The following is a 22,029-nucleotide window of genomic DNA, read 5'->3' as shown; positions in this document are numbered from 1 at the left end:
GACCAGTGAAAGAAACACTGTTTGGCCCTGAAACCAGAGCCAACTCTGCCCCGACCAACTAAACTAACGGATCCCTAAATAGAAAATCTTCTCCCTGGGAAAATTCTACCCCTATGAAGTCCCATATAAGTCCCCTGCCAGTTCAGTTGTTACTGCTAACCTTTTCCACCCTGGCAGAGGTGGTCACTCTCCTAGCAAATAAATCTCTCCCACCCTGGCAGAGGTGGTCACCCTCCTTGGCAAATAAATCTCTTTCTCAAAAGAGTCTTGGGTGAAGATCTTCGTTTGCCGGAGCAGTATAGAAAAACCTTGCTGGGATGTCCATTTCAGGACTGAGATCTTTCCTTAGGGGTTGCTGAGCAAGACTAAGAAAAAAGTAACAACTTTTTGCCAGAGCCAGAGGAGATTGCTACATTTCTGCATGGGCTTCCCCACAGGGTAACAGAAGAAACCCAGAAGAAACATCTTGTGTTATTCTTTTTAAGATATAGGGGTTTGTGGGGGAGGCAGGTTCCCCGAAGGGCAATGGTGGGTCACAAGGGGCCACAGCAGATCTCCCCAGGGCAGTGGTGGATGAAAGGCAGACTGATAAGTCATTCAGAGGGAGTTTGGGTATAGAGTTTATTTAGTAGGTTATAGAGGGGAAAGGTAAGGGGGAGGAGAGAAGGGGGAAGAAGAGAGAGAGAGAGAGTCAGAGAAGGGGGAAAGAGGGGAGAGAGGAAAGAAAGATAGGGGCAGTAGCCCCTTCAGAAGGACAAAAGAGAGAGCAGGCACAGGCTGGAGGAGGCTGAAGATCTACTTGCCTTGGAGGAAGTGAGGGAGTGGGCCGGGGCTTATCTCTTGAAGGGACAGGGTACCCAGGCCAGAAGATGATAACATCCTGGGGAAGAGAGAAGAGAAGGTGATAGCTCTGCTAGAATGTTCCCTTAGGGGAACAGAGCAGAGCTGAGCTGAAACAGCTCTCTCTAGGAGAGGAGCAGGATTGCTGTATATTGCTGGGAGACCATTCCCTATCGCACCCCAGCTTCAGATAACCTGGCTTCCTAACAAGTCAGGACACCTTTCGCTCCAAGGCTGAGCTGTCCTATTGCGGCTCTACCCTCCAGAGCTGTTCTATTGTGACTCTATCCTCCCGAGCTGTCCTATTGCGGCTCTACCCTCCAGAGCTGTTCTATTGCGGCTCTACCCTCCCGAGCTGTCCTATTGCGGCTCTACCCCTCCAGAGCTGTTCTATTGTGACTCTATCCTCCAGAGCTGTTCTATTGTGACTCTATCCTCCCGAGCTGTCCTATTGCGGCTCTATCCTCCAGAGCTGTTCTATTGTGACTCTATCCTCCAGAGCTGTTCTATTGTGACTCTATCCTCCCGAGCTGTCCTATTGCGGCTCTACCCCTCCAGAGCTGTTCTATTGTGACTCTATCCTCCAGAGCTGTTCTATTGTGACTCTATCCTCCAGAGCTGTCCTATTGCGGCTCTATCCTCCAGAGCTGTCCTATTGTGACTCTACCCTCCAGAGCTGTTCTATTGCGGCTCTACCCCTCCAGAGCTCTTCTATTGCGGCTCTACCCCTCCTGAGCTGTTCTATTGCGGCTCTACCCTCCAGAGCTGTTCTATTGTGGCTCTCAGTATAGCATGGCTTCCCGATAAGCGAGGATATCTTTGCAGCGCCAGAGCTGTAACACTCGCACTCACTTACACACTGTGTACTTTTTTTTAAATTTATTTATTTATTAAAGATTTCTGCCTCCTCCCCGCCACCGCCTCCCATTTCCCTCCCCACACTGTGTACTTTTGCTTGGTCTGTGCTGTGCAGAGCAAGAATGCTGAAAATGTCACAGAGGACAGGTATGCTGCCTCACATCTGTAATACTCAGGAGACTGAGGCAGGAGGATTTCAGACTCGAGGTCAGCCTGAGCTGCACATTCAGAAGATCCTGTCTCCAAACAAACAAATGTCAAAAGACTCACAGGACACCCCTGTGGGTAGCAGTCAAAGAAAAGGTGGACATGTTTTCATAGCGGTTAGAGAAACTGGACAGAGCTGTGTGAGATGTCTCACAGAAGAATAGTGTTGAATGGCCATTCTATAGGACCCGGACAGACAGACAGAAGGAAAAGCTGTTCAAGTCCCGAGTTTAAAGTGGTGAAGAGAAGTTAACGAAGGACAGGCAAACCTTGAGTAAAACCAAAGTCGATGGTTTCTGTTGTCAGCATCATCCTCAGCAGACTCCACTTAGAGTCCTAATCACAAGGGCAGCGATGAGCTACCAGAATGAGCTGAAAGTGGGAGGTACTGCGATAACTCAACAGACTAGTGGTGGAAATTTAAGGCATGGCATTACGAATGGCATCACAGTTTTAAAAATGATTCTGTATCTTTATTAACAAGTATCTTTCTAGTTGTTAGTCTTAGTTTTATAGAGTGGCTGAACCAGCCGGGCGGTGGTGGCGCACGCCTTTCATCCCAGCACTCGGGAGGCAGAGGCAGGCGGATCTTTGTGAGTTTGAGGCCAGCCTGGTCTACAAGAGCTAGTTCCAGGACAGGCTCCAAAACCACAGAGAAACCCTGTCTCAAAAAACCAAAATGAATAAATAAATAAAGAAACAAACAAACAAACATAAAGTGGCTGAACCACCTCTCCAGACCTGCTGGACTGTTTTGAAAAAGCCAAAGTCTCCACGAGTTAGGGAGCTATTTTAACACCTTTAAAGCTTTATTGAGAGGACTGGAGAGAGGACTCAGTGGCTGACAGCACGTGTTACTCTTGCAGAGAACCTTAGTTTAGTATCCAGCACTGAGCCTGTAGCTCCAGGAGACCCAATACCTTCCTGCCTCCTGGGACATTTGCACTCACCTATACAGAGTAGACACATTATTAAAAATTAAATAAATCTTATTTTAACATATACTGAGAAAAATTGGATTTTTTTTTAAAGTTTGAGGCAAGCTATAGAGTTCTTTGGGCATATGCTCAGAAGTGGTATAGCTGAGCCACATGGTAAATCTATTTTAAGTTTCTGGAGACACCACACCGGTTTCTATAGTATATTTACATTCCATCAGCATTTCACATGCCCACCAGTTTTTGCTGTCATTTTTTTTTCATGATGTCCATGCTGACTTGGGTGAGATCAGTCTCAAAATACTATTAATTTGCATTTCCTTGATGGCTGAGGATGTTGTATACTTTCTAAAATACACATTGGCTCTTTATATTTCTTCTTTTGAGAACTCTCTGTTCAGTTTCTTTGACCTTTAATCAATAGACAGTTGAAGGGGAAATGATGTTGATTTTTGCAGTTTTATATATTACAAATATTAATTCTTTGTCTGAAGTATCCTACTGCATAAACACTCGCATATCCATGTTCATCGCAGCTCTTTTCACACTAGCAAGGAACTGAAATGTGCCTAGAAGCTCAACAACAGACGGATGTGTAACGAAAATGTAGTACACTTACATAATAAAATTGTGCTCAGCCATAAGGAAAAATGAAATTATAAAATTTGCAGGAAATGAATGGAACTGGAAAATAGTGTACTCAGTGATGGACCACGGGCTCAGACAGACAAATACCACACGTCGTCTCTCATAAGGAAACCTTGACTTCTAAAGGTTAAGCATATAGGAAGAAGAGTAAATGTGGGGAGAAGCCGGGAAACCAGGAGAGTATTAGGGGGAAGCTTTAGGGAAAGTGGTGGGGAGGCCAACACAACACATAAGCTGTGAAAGGGGAGCCAGGCATGGCGCACGCCTTTAATCCCACAGCTCGGGAGGCAGAGGCAGGTGGATCTCTGAGTTTGGACCAGCCCAGACTACAGAGCAAGTTACAGTGTAGCTAGGGCTACACTGAGAAACCCTGTCTCGAAAAACCAAAAACAGGGAAAAAGAGAGAGAAAACTGGGACCCAGGGATGTAGCCCACTTGGTACAATTCTGGTTTAGCGTGCAGGAATCCCTGAGCTAAATCCCAAGACCCCATGAAACTGAGTATTGTAGTGGCATTTCAATTGTATTTTAATAAATAAAGCTAGCCTGAAGATCTAAGAGTAAAACAGTCGGCCTGGTCAGCCTCGCAGACCAGGCAGCAGTAACACACACCTTTAATCCCAGTAGCCACACTAGTTGCCATAGAAACTGGGCAGTTTCAGTTGGCCTTTAATCCCAATTGTGCACACCTTTAATTCCAGGCCTAGAGAGGATTATAAAATGGGAGGAGAAAGCCCACAGATACTGCCTCATTCTGAGATTCCTGGAGGTAGGTTCTCCAATTTGGACTGAGGTTCAGGTAAGAGCCAGTAGTTGGCTGATTTGCTATTCAGGTCTTCAAGTTGAACCCCAATTTTTGTCTCTGAGTTGAGTGCATGGTTGGTGCACATCTGTAATCCAGCACTTGAAAGATGGAGACAAGAGGATCAGAAGTCTGAGCTCATCCTTGACACAGTGAATCTGAGGCCAGCCTGGGCTACAACTGATTAAGGAGCAGAGTATAAATGGTATCACCTCATCAGAGAGAGAGAGAGAGAGAGAGAGAGATTGACTAAATACACCAAAAATGTATTATTAATAAATGAGTTACAGACCTGAATAGACAGAGCTCAGAAAGAAAATATATAAATGCCAAAATAACACCTGAAAAATTGTTCAACATTCCTAGCCATCAGTCATGGGGTAAATGCACGGTAAACCGTTGTGAGAGCCCATCTCATCAGTCAGAATGGCTTCATCCACAAGACTAAGGACAGCAGATGTTGCTGAGGATGTGGAAGAGGAAAACCTCACACGCGCTGCTTATGGGAGCGCAAACTGATACACCCATTATGTAAATCAGTATGACAGTTTCTCAAAAAACTAAAATTAGGGCTGCCGTGTGACAGAGCTAGTCCACTCTTATTCATCTGCCTGAAAGACTCAAGTCAGCTGAGGTGCAGGCGCATATGTGATTGTTGCTGCTGCACTGGCCACAGCAGCCAGGAAACGGAAACAGCCCAAATGTTCCCGACAGAAAGATGGAGGAACTGTGGTGCATTCACGTAATGGAACTTTATTCAGCCATAAAGAAAAATTAAAAGATGATGTTCACAGGAAAACAGATAGAACTGGAAATCAAGTTAAGCAAAATAAACCAGACTCAGAAAAATGCCACATGCTTTCTCTCATATGTAGAACCTAGATTTAAAATGATCTGCGTGTAAGAAATGAACTAAGGGTGGATCATGAGAGGTGGGGGAGAGGTCTTAAAAAAGGGAGAAAGAAAGGAAGTGAGGGTATACGTGTAACATGAAAGCGGAAGGGGGAACTGAAGGAAAGGAAGCAGTCAGATGTGGGAGGGTCCTGAAGAAGGGGAATGAATTGGAACAAAGGATAAAGATACCAATGCATAAAGATTCCATAAGGAAACCTGTTACTTTATATGATTTTTTTGTTGCTGTCTTTTTGGTTTTTTGAGACAGGGTTTCTCTGTGTAGACCTGGCTGTCCTAGAACTTGCTCTGTAGACCAGGCTGAGTGTCCGAAGGACTTGGTGTCTGAGGGCCTTCGTGCACCCAGACACTGATCTGGGTGACTGTGCTGCTACCGGGGCCATGGTGACATCCAGGCCTGAGTTGCTGCTGAGGGCGATGTCTGGTCGTGTTTGTGGCCTCCCAGTTCCCCCACGGGGCCACCTGAGAGCGCAGGAATCCTATTAAACCTGGATATTTTTAATTTGGCTTATTGTGATTTGGCTTGATTGGGATTTTTGCATCGGCAGAGAGCTCACATTAGGAAAAATTCCTAACAATAACCTCTCCTTCCACAGACAGGCACCTGCTTAGCCACCTTCGAAGACTCTGGGAAGAATCAGGTAGCTCTTGCAAAATGATTTTATACAAATAATGAGACTACAATAAGAATTTGTAGCCAGTGGCATGCACCTGTGTCCACAGCTACTTGGAAATCAAAGACAGGAGGCGTCCTTGAGCCTAGGATTGGGGGCACCGGGTGTATAACACCTCTTATTTGAGAGTTTCTACTTTGGCAAACTTTGTGTCTGCAGAGAACAATAAGGGGTCATAGCTATTTTTGTCCTTTTTGGATGACTGAAGAGCAAAAATTATATAAAACTGAAGTTCATCCAGTTGCCACTCCTTCCTGGAGCTGGAGAGATGACGCAGCTGTTAAGAACAGTGGGGGCTCTTGGAGAGGTTCCTGGTTCAGTTCCCAGTGCCCACATGGTGGCTCATAACCACCTATAACTTCAGTTTCAAGAGATCCATTGTGTCCTTCTGACTTCCAAGGGCACCAGGCATCACAAGGTGTACAGTCACACATGCAGGCAAAGCTGGTGGACCCAATGTTGGGGAAGCCACCGGCCAGTTCTCAACAACCAGATTGTGAGGAAAGAGAAATCAGAAAACCACTGGAGGTGTAGGTACGGATCCTGTCTGCCTGTAGTGTGCATCTGTGAGACTACAGGAAAAACTGGACACAGCGTTAATCCCCAAGTCATGGAGGGACCAACAGGACTCCCTTGGTCCCTGTTGGAAAAGCTGAGGTGGAAATTGGCTACTGGGTGTATGAATGAAGGTGGCCACCAAATGTTTGTTTCTGTCTGCTCCAACCACCATCTCCACATGTACCGACTGTCTGAATGTTCTGTCTTTTTTAGTTTGATGGATCTGTGTTTTCTGGTGTGTCCATAAGATGTGGGAGCCTGGAGCCAGATGGAGCAGGTGAGGAAGACAGGGAAGGAGTAGCCAGCTGCAGTGTGGGCACACTCCTCACTGAGTTATGAGTCTCTCAGCTCCCTCCTGCAGCGTCCTCTGTCTATGCCCAGGGCTGAAATAGTTCATATCTCAAGAGCCAGGAAAAGAGTCAGAGACAGACCCTGTTCCCACTGTTAAGAGTCCCACAAGAGGACCAAGTACTTTCCTGAACAGCAATGGAGGAGTGGACTGAGGGGTGGGGACTGGGGGTGGGGAGGAGGAAGGGAAATTGCTACTAGGATGTAGAAGAATAACTAATAAATTAATCATACTTTTAAATAGAGTTCTCGTCTCTAAGCCTTCTTTGTTCCCGACTTCATTCTGGTCCCTCCTTCCACAACTGGATTCAGTTTTACAGGGATCCAGGTGTCTTTTAGGTATGGATAATATTAAAGTCTTGGTTTTTGCTGTTCTACTCTAACAAAAAGCTGGTTCTGGGCTTAGGCCACGGTCCCCTGAGCTCTAACCTCAGCATGCTTGTTTAAAATCTCATCCAAATCAAAGTGTGTGTGGTGGGGGGAGGAGATGGAATAAAGACAGGCACACCTTTAATGCCAGCACTGTGGAGGCAGAGGCAAGCAAAATCTTTGTGAGTTCAAGGCCAGCCTGGACTACAAAATGAGTTCCAGGACAGCCAGGACTGTTACACACAGAGAAACCCTGTCTGGAAAAACAACAACAAACAAACAAAAATGAAATCTTGCCTGGAAAAACAAACAAACAAAAAAACAAAACAACTGGGTGGTGGTGACGAATGCTTTTAATCCCAGCACTCAGGAGGCAGAGGCAGGCGGATCTCTGTGAGTTCGAGGCCAGCCTGGTGTACAAGAGCTAGTTCCAGGACAGGAACCAAAAGCTACGGAGAAACCCTGTCTCGAAAATCCAAAAACAAAACAAAACAAAACAAAACAATCTGTAAAATTTGCAACAAAAAGTTAACATAAAGCTTATCGCATGAGGATTGGTGGTTGAAAATCTTAATTTACTACAGCGTACTAGCATATTATATGTGTAGTTTGGATTCAACTCTCATTTAAAAGAAATGGCTGTTTTTAAATAATAATGGGTCCCCAAGATATAACGAATTGGGACGAATTTTTATGTAGTGATTCTTGCCCTGAGGATAAGAATAACAAATGAGAAAAAAGTCATTTTTAAAAAGGGTTATTAAAAAAATGGGATTTGAAAACAACATATGTTTAGTGCTAGGATATTAAAGGTGTGCTTACCTGCATCTGTATGCAAGGAACCTTACAGAGGGGAAGGTAGGGATTCCCTCTTTTACCTTTGTTGTGTTCTTCAGCACAAGGCCTGAGAAAGAACTGAGAAGGCTGGACTGACAAAATGTGCACCAATCTGCACATCTCAATCAAGGCAGCATAACTGAGTTTCTCTCACTGTGTCCACTAACTTTTGCACTTTTTAAAATATGGTTAAATATAGGTTTTCTGAATGCCATACACGATTTCTCTGTGTATCTTTAGCTGTCCAGAATCTCACTCTGTAGACCAGATTGACCTCAAACTGCCTGTCTCCCAAATGCTAGGATTAATGGCATGTGCCACCACACCCCTTTTAAAAGGACTTTCTCTACCCTTTTTCTTTTCTTTCCCAAGTCTACATACATATTTTTAAACACACAGTAAACCATTTAGAGGTTTTTTCATTTGAATCTGACTTTACTAGACATCTCTTTTTCTGACCACAGGAGTCTTTAATCTGCTAAGTGATATGATTAAGATTAAACCTGCAGCTTTAGCGACTGGCTCCACCCCATTCCTTAGCTCTTTGAGAGTCTAGCTCCATGGCAGAGGTACTGGCAGGAGTCATGTTGGCCTCTTAAAAGAGCCCAAGGCAGGCTTTGCTGGCAATGCTGAGTCAGGAAGCCTCCCTTGAAGGAGCAGCACTTCTGCTCACTGCCAGCAAACAGAGCCTACCATAGTAAAGATGGTTACCAAGAAGCTGTGCTTGACTCTGTTCTTTTGTCTGCCTAGAATCCTTTTTTTTTTTAAGTTTATTCAAGCTTTATGAGGAAATTCTTGCCAAATGTTCAGGTCCCATTTGTAGACGAAAGTCTGTCCCACCTGGTCCTACAGCTGTTCAGTTCCAAAGAAAAACATGGAGGCTTATATTAATTATAAACGGTCTGGGCTATTGTTCAGTATTATTATTATATACCTCTTACAACTAAAATTAACCCATAATTTTCATCTATGCTTAGCCAGGTGGCTTGGTAGCTTTTCTCCGTGAGGCAGTCTCATTGCTTCATCTCTTTCTGGGTGGCAACTCTGTCTCTCTTTCTTCTTCACAGAATTCTCCTAGTCTGGTTGTCCTGCTTATATTTCCTGCCTGACTACTGGCCAATCAGCAATTTATTAAACCAATATGAGTGACAAATCTTTACACTGTACAAGAGCATTATCCCACATCAAGGCGAGATTGACATTAAGATTGGACAAGACCAGGAAAAGGAGGCAGAGCAAAGAGGAGCTCTGGCCTTTTCAAGAAAGAAAGAAAGCCATATTGGTGTGTTTTTGAGGTAACTTGGATTTGCCTCAGGCTTTCTTTTCCTTTGATATTTGTACACAGGATTTGTTTTATTAATAAATGGTAAAAAGATCATGTACAGGGCAGCCTGAGCTCCATGAGGTTCTGTCTCAAATGAAAGAGAAAACGAATTTGGCTGTAAGCATTTCCCGTGCACAGTTCGTCGTGTCCATGTAGTTCAGTTCAGCAGAGGTCACGCTGTCGGCAGCAGGTCTCCAGAACACGCCAGCACTCTAGCATCTGAGAACAACTCCAAGGCTGGACTGTAGGGCGCTCATCTCACACGCATACAGCACCAGTTTGAGCCCCAGCACTGTATAGACCAGGTGTCGGGGTGCACACCTACAACCCCAGGACTTAGAGATGGAGACAGGAGGATCAACAGTTCCTGGCTGTCTTCTCTGGCTACACTGTGAGTTCAAGACCAGCCTAGGCTACATGAGGCCCCATTTGAAAACAACAACAATTATAGCCAGATGTGGTACAAAGCTCTAATTGTAGCACCTGAGAGACAGAAGCAGAGGGACCCCCAAAAACTGAGGCCCTACTTCACTGGGAACTCTCTCCTGTAATAATGAACAGGAATTCTCAGGAGTAGTCATCTAATATTTGCACCACACAGCTGGGACAAGGACAAGTGACACCAAACCATGGGAAATAGATGATGTCCAATGGCAAGTGGTGACTGTTGAATACTCACTTTAAAAATTCAATTCAAAGTCCAGGCAATGGTGGTGAACGCCTTTAATCCCAACACTTGGGAGGCAGAGGCAGATGGATCTCTGTGTATTTGAGGCCAGCCTGATCTACGGAGTGAGTTCCAGGACAGTCAGGGCTGTTACACAGAGAAATCTTGTAAAAATGAATAGTAAATCTGGAAAAAAAAATGAATAGTAAATACACATGATTTTTAATAATGTCTGTGTGTTTAGAAACTAGGTTGACTCTTTTTTCTGAAAATTTAAATATTCACTCTCTTGAATTATTTAGCTCCAATAAACCACTGCTGACATCCCAAAAAGAATGAACTGGACAAAATAGGAATTAAGGGGTGTGTCTCTCTGAATCTTAAGTACCTCAACATATCCTGTCCTGTAACCAGGACCTAAAAACACCTAGCCCTAATTCTTCCCTTTTCCCTCCACAATCACATACCTGTCTTAAGTGTACTGAATCCTAGAATGCTAAATTCTTGCTGACAAATAAGACTGCTGAGCAATGCAATTGAAATATTTTGCTTTTTTTTAATTATGATTGAAGTTTCAAAAAGACATTTCTTGGGCTGGACTTTGTGGCCCACCCCTTTAATCCCAGAATTTGGGAGGCAAAATGAGGCGTGTTTATGAGTTCCAGGACACACACACAAAAGCAAGCAAACAAACAAAAAAGTCATTCCTAGAGTCTGGAGAAATGACTCCATGGGTTAAGTTTTCACTATGCAAGCATGGGGACCTGAGTTCAAATCTCTAGTGCGCACGTAAAAGCCAGGCACAGCAACACATACATAATAGTAACTGCAGCACTGCGGGACATAACATGCAGATCCCGGTACTCGCTGTCCATCCAGCAGATACAGAAGCCTTTCTCACAAAATTAATTTCCTGAGCGAGGAAAGCCTTCAACACAGACATCTGGCCTCCGGCATTCACATACACATGAGCCCGCACGAAGCACACGTCTCTGGGGATCCTAAAGGGCGTGGTATTATCCCTAGGTCTTGTATCTGAGTTGCCATTTCTTGGTGTTTGCAGTGTCTGACCAAGTGCCAGTCATTTCAGTCATGGCAAGTTCTACATCTGTCTGCACAGAGCTAAGAGCTTCGCTAACCCCTTTTATTGTTGTGACATTTTCCGTAGTAAAAAAATCCAGCCTGGAGACACGGCTCAGTGGACAAGAGCACAGGCTGCCAGAGTGTGCAGGTTCAATCCCAACACCCACAGAGCAGCTCACAACTGTCTGTAACTCCAGCTCCAGGGGATCGAATGCCTTCTTCTGGCCTCTGCAGGCACTGGGCATACAAGTGGTACCAGACCCGCATGCAGGCAAACACTGGTACACATAACAAAATAGAAAAGTATATTCACTCACGAAACCATGTTCATTGCCACACATATGATAACACAAAATGCTATGACAAGGTCATTGCTTCCTTCCTTTACAGACAAGGAGCCGGCAGCTGTATTAAACAGCACGGTCACCTCTGACCCCCATGTTTTGCTGCTGTGCCAAAGAGCAAAACAATCCAATGTCCCCTTGCTCTGGAGTCTCTGGCTGGCCCATCGTGATCACTGTGCCATTCACAACAGCAGTGTGTCCACAACAGATGAAGACGGCGTGGTGTGTGCAGTGCAGGACTAGGGCCATCATCAACAACATCCTCCCGTTCTCGGGACCCTGTGTAAGGCAGAATCATTCAGAGTCAGGACCACAAATGGCACAGGTGTCCTCCCCCGTGGGGAATATAGACAGAAGGGACCTGAAAGGAGAGGACTGAGGGAAGGTGGAAGGGGAGCAGAAGGCATAAACGTGAACAAGGGGCCGGGGTGGGGCTCAGCAGGTAGAGTGCTTGCCCAGCATGCTTCCACCCCCAGTACTGCATAAATGGTGGCACCCAACAGTGACCCACATCACAGGAAGAGGGGTCAGAGGGATCAAAGTGAAAGGTCATTTTCAGTTACACAAGAGAGTTCAAGGCCATCTTGGGTAAAAAGACTCTACCTCAAAAGATAATTGCCTGAAGTACATTACATGATCTTAGGAGAAACTTGCAACGAAACTAATTATGTTGTATATAATTAATATGTTACTGTTTCAAAGGAAAGTGCGGGTCAGAAAGTAACTTAGCAGGTGGAACCCCCTGTCCATGAGCCTGAAATCCCGAGTTTAATTCCTGGGACTACAGGTAGAAAGAAACTGACCCCAAAAATTGCCCCCTGTCATGTGCACCTTGACATATGATTGTCCACACATATGCACACAAGATATACTAAAACGTAATAAAAGAACTGACGATTGTGTATAATCTGAGTGGTCATCCGCACAGCACTGACGAGGGTAAACATCCGTTACAGCAGTCGGTGCTGTCACCTGCTCGCTGCTTATGGGTACAATTTAGAAACATTTCAAGTGACAGAACAAAAGACCTTTCACCACGCAGTCTTCCAGGATACCATGTGACCCTGCAATTGGCAGATGACCTCAGCAGCAACCGCCACGGACACCACCGACCGTTGCCCAACTTTACCTTTCTACGCATGCGTGCATCATGAAGAGGCCAGTAATTGGCATCTCTGGGACCAATGAGATGCAGCGATTCTCCAGGTTTATCCAATGTTTTCAAAGGATTCTCATAAGCCAATGAGACTTCGAGTGTATTATCTGACCCTGAAGTTGCTTCATTCAGGGACCCTGAGAGGGGACAGACACGAGACTGGAACGCATCGGGGAGCGCCTTCCAAGCCCGAGATCTGGTGAGGGCATTGTGGAGCCAGAAAGATTCTGCTGCTTAAAAAGAAAAGGAACAGTGAGGGACCAGATCTCTGAGACCTGGGGAAAGAAGCCAGTGAGGAAGAGCAGGGGAAAGAAGGGGACAGGGGTCAGCGGTGGGATTGAGTCTGAGGGAGGAGGCTGGCCTGGACTCTTGGGTCCCAGGGAGGGGGTCTAGATACGTAGGCCTGAGTTTGATAAACAGGGACAGAAGTCTTGGGTCTGAGGGAGAACTGGTCCTGGGTTCCGGAATCTGAAGGAAGGGGGCTTTGCTCTTAGGAGGCTGGGATTGTTCTCTGGTTCTGGATTCTCGAGTCTCAGTTCTGGACTTTGTGTCAAGGAAAGCGTCTGGATACTAGATGGCCACCGTGGCTGCAGGAGGAGGCCGCTGTGGCTATTCCTTCATGCGGGGAACTGGGTTCTGTACACTTAGGCCTGAAGCTTGTCCATCAGAACCCTGGGTCCTGTGAGGTGGGAGGAGCACAAACCAGATTCCACATTCCTAGGATGGACAAACCAGGGCCCTCAGAATCCGAGGTCTCGGGGAGCTGGATGCTGAGAGCTGGGACTCTGAGACCTGGAGAAGGTTCTGCCTGAGACCTGAGCTCCTGAGGCTTAAAGCAAAGGGCTCCCTGACCCGGTATCTTGCATCTGGACACTGAAGGAACAGAGCTGCTGGGTTCTTGGTGTAGGGAATCCGTGGCTGAGTCTAAGAATTGCAACCAGAGAACATGAATCCCAGGACATTGTAACTTCCAAGCAACTCAGGACGGACTGGCTTCACTTTCTTGTGTCCCCTAAAGTTGGCATTGGCCAGAAACCAGGGGCTAATCTCTGTCTGTGTGGCTGAATTGTCTCCTGTTCTCCATCAGTTCCCAGGTCCTGATCAGCTCTTCCCAGCCTCAGAGAAGTCATGGCAGCCTGCCGCATCCAGTACTTATGGCTCCTCTTCGTGCTGGGCTTCACCCCCTTCTCAGGTGAGGATGCAGAGGAAGAGCAATGGGCACACCTTCATTTGAGAGTCTTCACTGAGAATCTCTTAACAGACTGGGGGAGGAGAAGAATGTGTGCAAAGACCCTGAGGAGGACTACGTGTGAGACACCCCTTACTCTACTGAACCACTTTGGTCACCCAAAACCTGCCCAGATTTTCAGAGAGAAGTCAAACCTTATGTATCCCTTGGTCCTTTGTCAATAATGGGAGCCACCATAGTGTTCCCCTGCCGCCTGCTCCTTGCCTTGGCCTGCGTAGTTCTGTCACCCGAGGATGCCGTTCTCTCTCCCTTTGTTCTATGACACTGTGTGCTGTCCCCTAGCCTGGAGGACTGTCTATGTGCCACAGTGACTGAGAGTGGTGGGTGCAAGGACAGTAGGAAGGACGAGTCACATGGGGCCTCTGGGCCAGGCTAAGACTTCGGAAGGTTTTCAATGTGTTCTCATTTTTCTAATTATGTATAGGGGAGTGTCTGTCTGTCCTTCTGTCTGCCAGCCTGTCCATCTGCTTGCCTGCCTGCAAGGAGGGTATGTGCTGCTAAGTACAGAACACCAAACTCGGTACTTCCAAGGGAGCAAGTGCTCTTAACCCCTGAGCCATCTCTAGAACCCTTTAAGAAGTCAGATTTATTCTGGAGGAGATAGGGGCCTACCAGAATTTTCTGTCTTCTCAGGGCTTCTTAGAGTTTCTCAGAACCCTGACATGATTACCTTATTGTTCAAGAGGACCCCAGAGCTGTGTGGTAAAGAAGGTAGGGGGGAAGTGAAGGGGGCTCTGAGAGACCCGCAACACTCATGCAACGGCCCTGGCATCTTGCAGCTGGGGGGCAGCATTAGAGGCGGCCACAGTGCTCAGGTGCTGCAGTTGCTGTGCAGCAGAAGCCACAGGGTTTCCTGGAGAATGCAGCAGGGTGCTAGTGGGAGACGAGCCTGGACCAAACGGCAAGAGCCTTTCTCAGACACACAAAAATGATGGTGCAGTGGGCTCATAGGTGCAGTCATTTCTGTATCCAGGCACCGTGCTGGCCCAGTGCTCACTCGCAGTAAGCCTAGTGATCTCTTTGGAATCAAGGGTTTCTCAGTCCAGGCACTGCATCAGGCTGGGGACATGCCTCTGATGGTAAAGGGTCTGCAATGCCAGGGCTAGGGAAGAGCCCTGGTCTTACTGATTAGTGGGTCCAGCCAAATGAGGGAGCTGTACTTTCAGCAAGAGACTCTGGATCAAACAGGCGGTAAAATCTGATTAAAGAAAACACCAAACATTGACCTCTGAGCACACACACACACACACACACACACACAGAGAGAGAGAGAGAGAGAGAGAGAGAGAGAGGGAGAGGGAGAGGGAGAGGGAGAGAGAGAGAGAGAGAGAGAGAGAGAGGAGAGGTGGGGCTTCAGGCCACCTTCTTCATTATTCAAACAAGGACATGAAACCCCATGTGGAGTATAGAATGGCTGAAGAGGGGCCCTCAGTGGAGGAGCAAGTCTTCCTCAGGAGGCTCTGAGAGGAGCAGGTGCTCAGGGAGGAACAGGTTGAATGGAGCTGCATGCAGGCTTGGGGACTGTGACTTCTGAGTCCCTTCTTAATCCAGACGGGGATGTCACAGCCAGGGCATGGGGACTATGACTTGGAGTGTGATGGCTGCCCTTAGCCCAGAAGCTGCAGGGATAGACATGGTGGTTCCCTGACTGTCATAAATCCTGACAACTTTACTCTCCACAGGTGTTCTGACCTGTCATAAGGGAATCAAGATTGAATATGGCAGTCGCTATGCTGAGCAACCATTAGAATGGAACACAGCTAAGACCACGATAGCTGGACCTCAGCAGATACGTCAGGAGACAGTCTTGATAGTAGACATAGGTGTGTGAGGTGAGAGAGAGGGCCACAGCCTTGCCCTGGATTCTGTGTCCTGAAGTTTCTGCCCAACTCCCTCATGCATGGATTCTTCTCTCTCTCTCTCTCTCTCTCTCTCTCTCTCTCTCTCTCTCTCTCTCTGTGTGTGTGTGTGTTTGTGTGTGTGTGTGTGTGTGTGAGCGCGCGCTTTGTTCCTGGGCCATGACGGGGTATATGAGGCAGCCATGTGCTGGACTTCATCCCTAGCAGCAGCACATGAACTGGGTGTGGTGGCAGCTGCCTGTGGTGGCAGCATGGAGCTGCGGGTGGAGACAGTCAGCTTCATCTGCAGCGATATAGGGAGTTCCAGAGCAGCCTGGACTAGATGAGACTCAGGGCTGGGAAAGAGTGAGGAAAGGGGAGGGAAGGAGGGAGAGATGGAGGGAAGGAGGAAAGGGGGAGGGAAGGAGGGAGTGGTGGAGGGAGGGAGGAAAGGAGGAAGAAGGAAGGGAGAGAGGGAAGGAGGGAGGAAAAGAGGGAAAGGGGGAGCTGAGTGACTGACTGTATGGGACTCTGCTAAACCACTGAGTCCTTCTGCAGCTTTACAGGAAGTGGGGAAAAGAGAGAGGAACAGAGCGTGGGAGCCAGCTGTGAGTGTGAAGGGCAGAGTGTGGAGAAAAATCCCGCAGGGTAGAAGAGATGGTCAGGTATAGTGGCTTTTATTTGCATTTTAATAAGTAAAGTTTGCATAAAGATCAGAGAAAATAGTCCCACTGCTCAGCCTTATAAACCAGGCAGTGGTAACACACCCTTTTAATCCCAGTAGCCACACTAGTTCCCATAGAAACCGAGTAGTGCATGCCTTTAATCTCAGTCCTAGAGAGGATTCATACCATGGAAAATGATAGCCATGATTTGGCAGGCAAAACTCACTCCATGGCAATGGGTTATGAAACCTTACAAAATGGTACTGAGAGATTATCTGAAAGGATTCATACTGCTGAAATTGACGATCAAAATCTGTTTTAAAAGTTATGACAAGGGCCGGGCGGTGGTGGCACATGCCTTTAATCCCAGCACTTGGGAGGCAGAGGCAGGTGGATCTCTGTGAGTTCGAGACCAACCTGGTCTACAAGAGCTAGTTCCAGGACAGGCTCCAAAACCACAGAGAAGCCCTGTCTTGAAAAAAAAAATTCACCCCATAAATGCATGTGCACACACATGCACACCTAAAAGTTATGACAAGCTAGCAGATGGAACATCCCTCCTGCAAGGCAGTCTATGCCATTCAAATAATCTCTAAAATTGAGAAGGTATCATTAATGGAAAAATTAAAAACTTGAAATAACAGGTGCAGAATGAGAGCCAAAAATTAATGGATTTGATGAAATCATTAGAAATTCTCACAGGTCAAGAGATTCAGACTTTACAAAGGGCAGTGATAAAAAGATTGAATCTATTGAGGAACTTGTCAGAACTGATAATCAAGGAGAGGAAGTATAGGCAGAAGACAATAGATTTAGCATCACCAGTATCTCTCAGAGTCAGAGAAGACTTACCGTGAGTTTTAGCTACTCATCCTGCTATTACCCCTGAAAAGCCAGCAAATAATACCCAAGAGGATATACAGAATGTAAATGGGAACTTACATGTATGAAAGACCTAAAAGATAGTAAGCAAGCAGTAGTTTCTTGTGGCATGCATTCACCATATTAGGGGAGTTGGTAAAGACATGGGCTTCAAGAAATAAGGTTACTCCACATGATTGACCTCAACTAATCTCACCTATACTAGACCATGGTCCACAGCTTCCATGGAAGAGTTTTTGGAGAGAGGAAACTAAGTCCCTTGAATATCAATATAGAGTCAGATGTTTTGAGGCCTCCCAAAATCAAATTCTTGGTGAGGGCCCTTATGCTGATCCAAATGGTCAAGTTATATACAATGAACATATATTGTCCCTATGCCTTACAGCAGCCTTGAATGCTTGGGACAAGATTCAAGAATTAGGAAAAAGAATTGAATCATGTACTAAGTTTATACAAGTCCCAAAAGAACCATTTAATGACTTTTTGCAAAGATTAGCTAAAGCTGTACAAATTTGGGTAGCAGATCCAGAAGCTCAATGAGTACTCATTGAGTCTCTGGCTTTTGAAAATGCTAATTTAGAATGAAAAAGATACTTAAAGATATGATCAGCACCAATGGACTAATGGATCCTACACAGAGACAATTATTGAGTCCTTTGACTATTAACACTGAGGCTTGGGTTGGAGAAGTGATTTCCAAAGGTATGAAGAGACATCAAAATACCAGATGCTTTAATTGTGGTAGAATAGGCCATCAGAGAAGGGACTGTAGACAGGGCATTTCTAGAAATAATGTTTCTTCTGGGAATCACCCAAGTAGATGGCACCAGTCTTCTGGGTTATGCAGAAGATCCTGCAAAGGCCAACACTGGACCAGTGAGTGTAGAGCAAAAAGAGACAAACAAGGCAACCTGTTATCATTGGGAAAATCCTTGAAGGGCCTCTCACAGGCCCCCTGCTCAAACATAGTTCAGTCATTCCCAGTCACTGTGGAGGAAAATTAGAAAATTCAATGTCTCTTATAAAAAAACTGTACTGCTCTGAATGATAGAATAATCATGGAGGATGAATCAAAAATTACAACAGAAAATAGAAAACATATATTTTGGCAGACTTCTATAAATAATCAGAGACCAAAGCTATACAAATAACATTATGATGGAAATATTACTAGACAGAGGTGCAGATGTGACTATTATTATTCCAGAATCATGGCATCTGAATTGGCCTCTTCAGGAGGCAGATGCTCAATTCTTAGGAATTGGAATCCTATCTCAGGTAAAACAAGACATGAGATGGGTTGAATGCATAGGGCCAGAAAAAAAGAGAGGAAGGCTAAGGCCATATGTGGCTAGAATAGCAGTGAATCTATGGGGTCATGATCTGTTATAACAATGGAATACCCAGATAAACATTCCTGCAGTTTCAGAAGCAGAACATAAACCAACTCATGTTTCTGGGAAGGATATTATAAAGTACTATAAAAACAGACACTGACCATTCGGGTTGTAGAGAAACACAGAACAACTGGCAAACAACTCTCAGAGATACCAATGTCCCTCGTACCTATTTTCATCTCTATGGTACCTTTATTTGAATATATGTCTACTGAAATGCAAACTTTCCATTTTGATATAAGTAATGTTTACATTTTCCACAGTGAGCAATAATTTTTCCTACATTAATCTCTGAAGTCTCTAGGAAGAAGATGGGGCCCCACAACAATGATTCCACCTGGATCATATGATATCATCTAGTTGATAGCACCACTTAAAGATCAGCTTTGAACTACAAATGTGCAGAACAGTTTTGAGGTGGCTAGCTGAGACACCCCAGCCTCACAGACTACTCTAGCAAGGACTTGAGACAAGCCCTGCACTTTCCCATTATGCAGAGACTGAACAAAAATGGGATACAGCTACCTCTCCTAGGACAATTAACCCCAAGTTTTCTTTCAGTATCCCTAAAGATACTCACCCCCAGAGAGCAGGAAGTAAATTTAAGAATATGAAGCTCACATTTTTGATCATTGGTGGTTGGTGGTTTTTGGTTATTCAGTGGATTATGGATATTATAGGTATGAAAGGATAAAAGGGTAGATTATTGAATCTACTCTGAAAAGAAAATGGGAGGATATAGATATGATAAGATAAAAAGGTAGATTATTGAATCTACTTTTAAAAAGCAGCTCATAGTTTTAAATGTTTTACATTGGATTGCACTTTTGTATATCATATACAAATTTTGTATATTGATACAAATTTGAGATTGATTTTGTTAAAGCATACTGTACATACATTTCTAATCTTGTTCAAAGTATTGTACCTATATAGTTCATTTAACAATGTAATACAAATCTCTAGTCCTTGAAAATTATTATTACCAACTGTTTAGGATAATAAGTAAATATATGTTAGTAGTTAATCACCTATTATAATCAAACTTGTAGTCACATTAGGTATTTTTTTAAAGATTTATTTATTAAGCATACAATGTACTGCTGGCAAGGAAGGCACCAGGTCTCATTACAGATGGTTGTGAGCCACCATGTGGTTGCTGGGAATTGAACTCAGGACCTTTGGAAGAGCAGTCAGTACTCTTACCCTCTGAGCCATCTCTCCAGCCCCACATTAGGTATGTTTTTAAGGTCAAGCAAAGATATATTTTAGACATACAAATCATCTTTAAACACTTCAGAGATCTATACAATGTGGCATTTAAGGTGTTTTAATAACCTAGGTTGTTCTTTTTTATGACAATAAGACATGTCTGCTCCTGGCAGCACCAATGTACTTCAGAGAAGATACTGGGCATTGAAGAAACTCCACATGGAATTCACTTTCTTTGTGGTAAAAGTAAGCCACTGGGCAAGAAAATGCCCTGTCTCGACTGCTGACAGTATGCTGTCTAATTAGATAAGCAGATCACAAAAGAAAGTGACTGCCAAACATTGTCAAGACAAGGAGGGACAGCCCTTCAGAATACCCTGCTTCCCAGAAAAGTCTCTTGGATATGCTAGGTCTGTAGGCATAAGATGGATGCTCCATTGTTGCAGAGGAACTGTGGGTGACTGTCCAGGCAGCCAGCTCTTTCTTGTCATTACTTTTTTTTGAAAGCCACTTGCTTGTACTTCCTGCTTACTCAGTTAATATTATTTCCTTCTAGGGTCTCTGAGGTAGTTGAAGACTAGATAATTATAGTTTTCCTTGTTGACCTGACTCAGAAAGCAAGTTATTGTAGATAGTAAATTATGTACAAGACTTTAGACTCACCAAGATAGGATAGATATGGAGCATTTTCTCTGAATTTGTCAAATGATAATGGATTAGACATTGTTGACATTATTGCCTGTATATATTGTAAATATTTATTTTACTTATTGTATACAGTTTTTCTTATATTAGTTATAACCTTTTATTTTAGACAAAAAGGGGAAATATAGTGCATTTCATTTGTATTTTAATAAATAAAGCTTGCCTGAAGATCAGAGAGTAAAACAATCCCACTGGTCAGCCTCACAGACCAAGCAGTAGTAACACACACCTTTAATCCCAGTAGCCACACTTGTTGCCATAGAAACTGGGTGGTGCATTCCTTTAATCCCAGCCCTAAAGAGCATTATAAGACTGGAGGAGACACTTCTCGGACACATTCTCATTCTGAGATTCCTGGAAGCAGGATCACCATTTTCGGACTAAAGTTGAGGTGAGAGCCGGTAGCTGGCTCCTTTGCTTTTCAGATCTTCAGGATGAACCCCAATTTTTTTAGTTTTTATTAGTCATGCTTCAGTGAGCAGAGTGAGGTGCAGCCTGTTGGAGGGGCTTGGGGACACTCTGGAGACAGTGTGTAGCAAGATCTGCAAGGTGCAGGAGGAGCCAGGCTTGAGTTTCAGGCTTTGGCTGACACAGAACATGATCTGCCTGTCCTATTGCCACTGGGGATTGTGTGCTCCCTGTGACTGGGAGCATCAAGGGACCCAAGAACTGGGCTCCCAGACCTTGTCACCCTCCCCATAAAAGCCTGGCTTTCACTCTTGCATCCTCTTAGGTGAAAAATCTGTCCTGCTGGCGAGCAAAGGTCTCAGCAACCCTGGATATTACAGAAATGAATTGATCTTAAACTATGCCACTGGCCCTGGAATAGTGGCTGCCTCTTACTACAAACTCTGCAGCACTGATATGTGCAACCACGCCACCAGCAGCCAAGTCCTCCTTTGGACCCTCCCTCCTTCAGGTGTGTGATCCAGGGACACAGAGCTTCAGGGAGCTCTCTCCTCAGCCAACTACAGCCTAGGAACCATGCAAGTTCCAGGACAGTCAAGGTTGCACAGGAAAACCCTGTCTCAAAAAAAAAAAATTCAAGACCACAAAAAGAGAGTGAAGAGAGGTCAGATGTGGTGTCTCACATCTGTTATCCTGAGAGAGGCAAGAGGAAGCAGAGGCAATATCAGCCTGATCTGCCTATGCAGCTCCTCATCAGCCAAAGTTATTACTCTACAGTGAGATCTATCTCAAGGAAATTAAATAAAATGTAAAAGCCTCAGACAACTGTAAACTTGGCTCAGGCAGGTCCAATGTCTGAGGGACTCCGTGAACTTTGTAAATTTGCAAGCTTATTGAAATGATTATCTATGAAACAAGGAGACAGGTCCCTTCCAGTTAAGCTGACCCCTGAAGGAAGCCACCCTCACTCTTGATTGATGTGTGGTGGTTTGAGTAAAGAAGGCCCCACATGCTCATCCGCTTGAATGCTAAGTCCTCAGGGAGTGGCACTGCTTGAGAGGGATTGGGTGTGGCCTTACTGGAGTAGGTGTGGCCTTGCTGGAGGAAGT

At 45.1% G+C, this 22,029-nt stretch overlaps 1 protein-coding gene across 1 annotated transcript; it reads left to right on the top strand.

The window, feature by feature from the left end:
- Positions 1-13,692: 13,692 nt before the first annotated feature.
- On the top strand, positions 13,693-21,439 carry LOC130868904 (CD177 antigen-like). The gene is made up of 3 exons (XM_057760908.1): positions 13,693-13,756; positions 15,496-15,636; positions 21,246-21,439. The coding sequence occupies exons 1-3, from the start codon at positions 13,693-13,695 to the stop codon at positions 21,437-21,439; spliced, it is 399 nt and encodes a 132-aa protein (XP_057616891.1).
- The last annotated feature ends 590 nt before the right edge of the window (positions 21,440-22,029 follow it).

This window comes from Chionomys nivalis, chromosome 2 (genome assembly GCF_950005125.1).
Source record: "Chionomys nivalis chromosome 2, mChiNiv1.1, whole genome shotgun sequence".
In the NCBI taxonomy this organism is placed as follows: Eukaryota; Metazoa; Chordata; class Mammalia; order Rodentia; family Cricetidae; genus Chionomys; species Chionomys nivalis.
The sequence above is the reverse complement of the archived record's forward strand: the minus strand, read 5'-3'. Positions and strand labels throughout refer to the sequence as shown.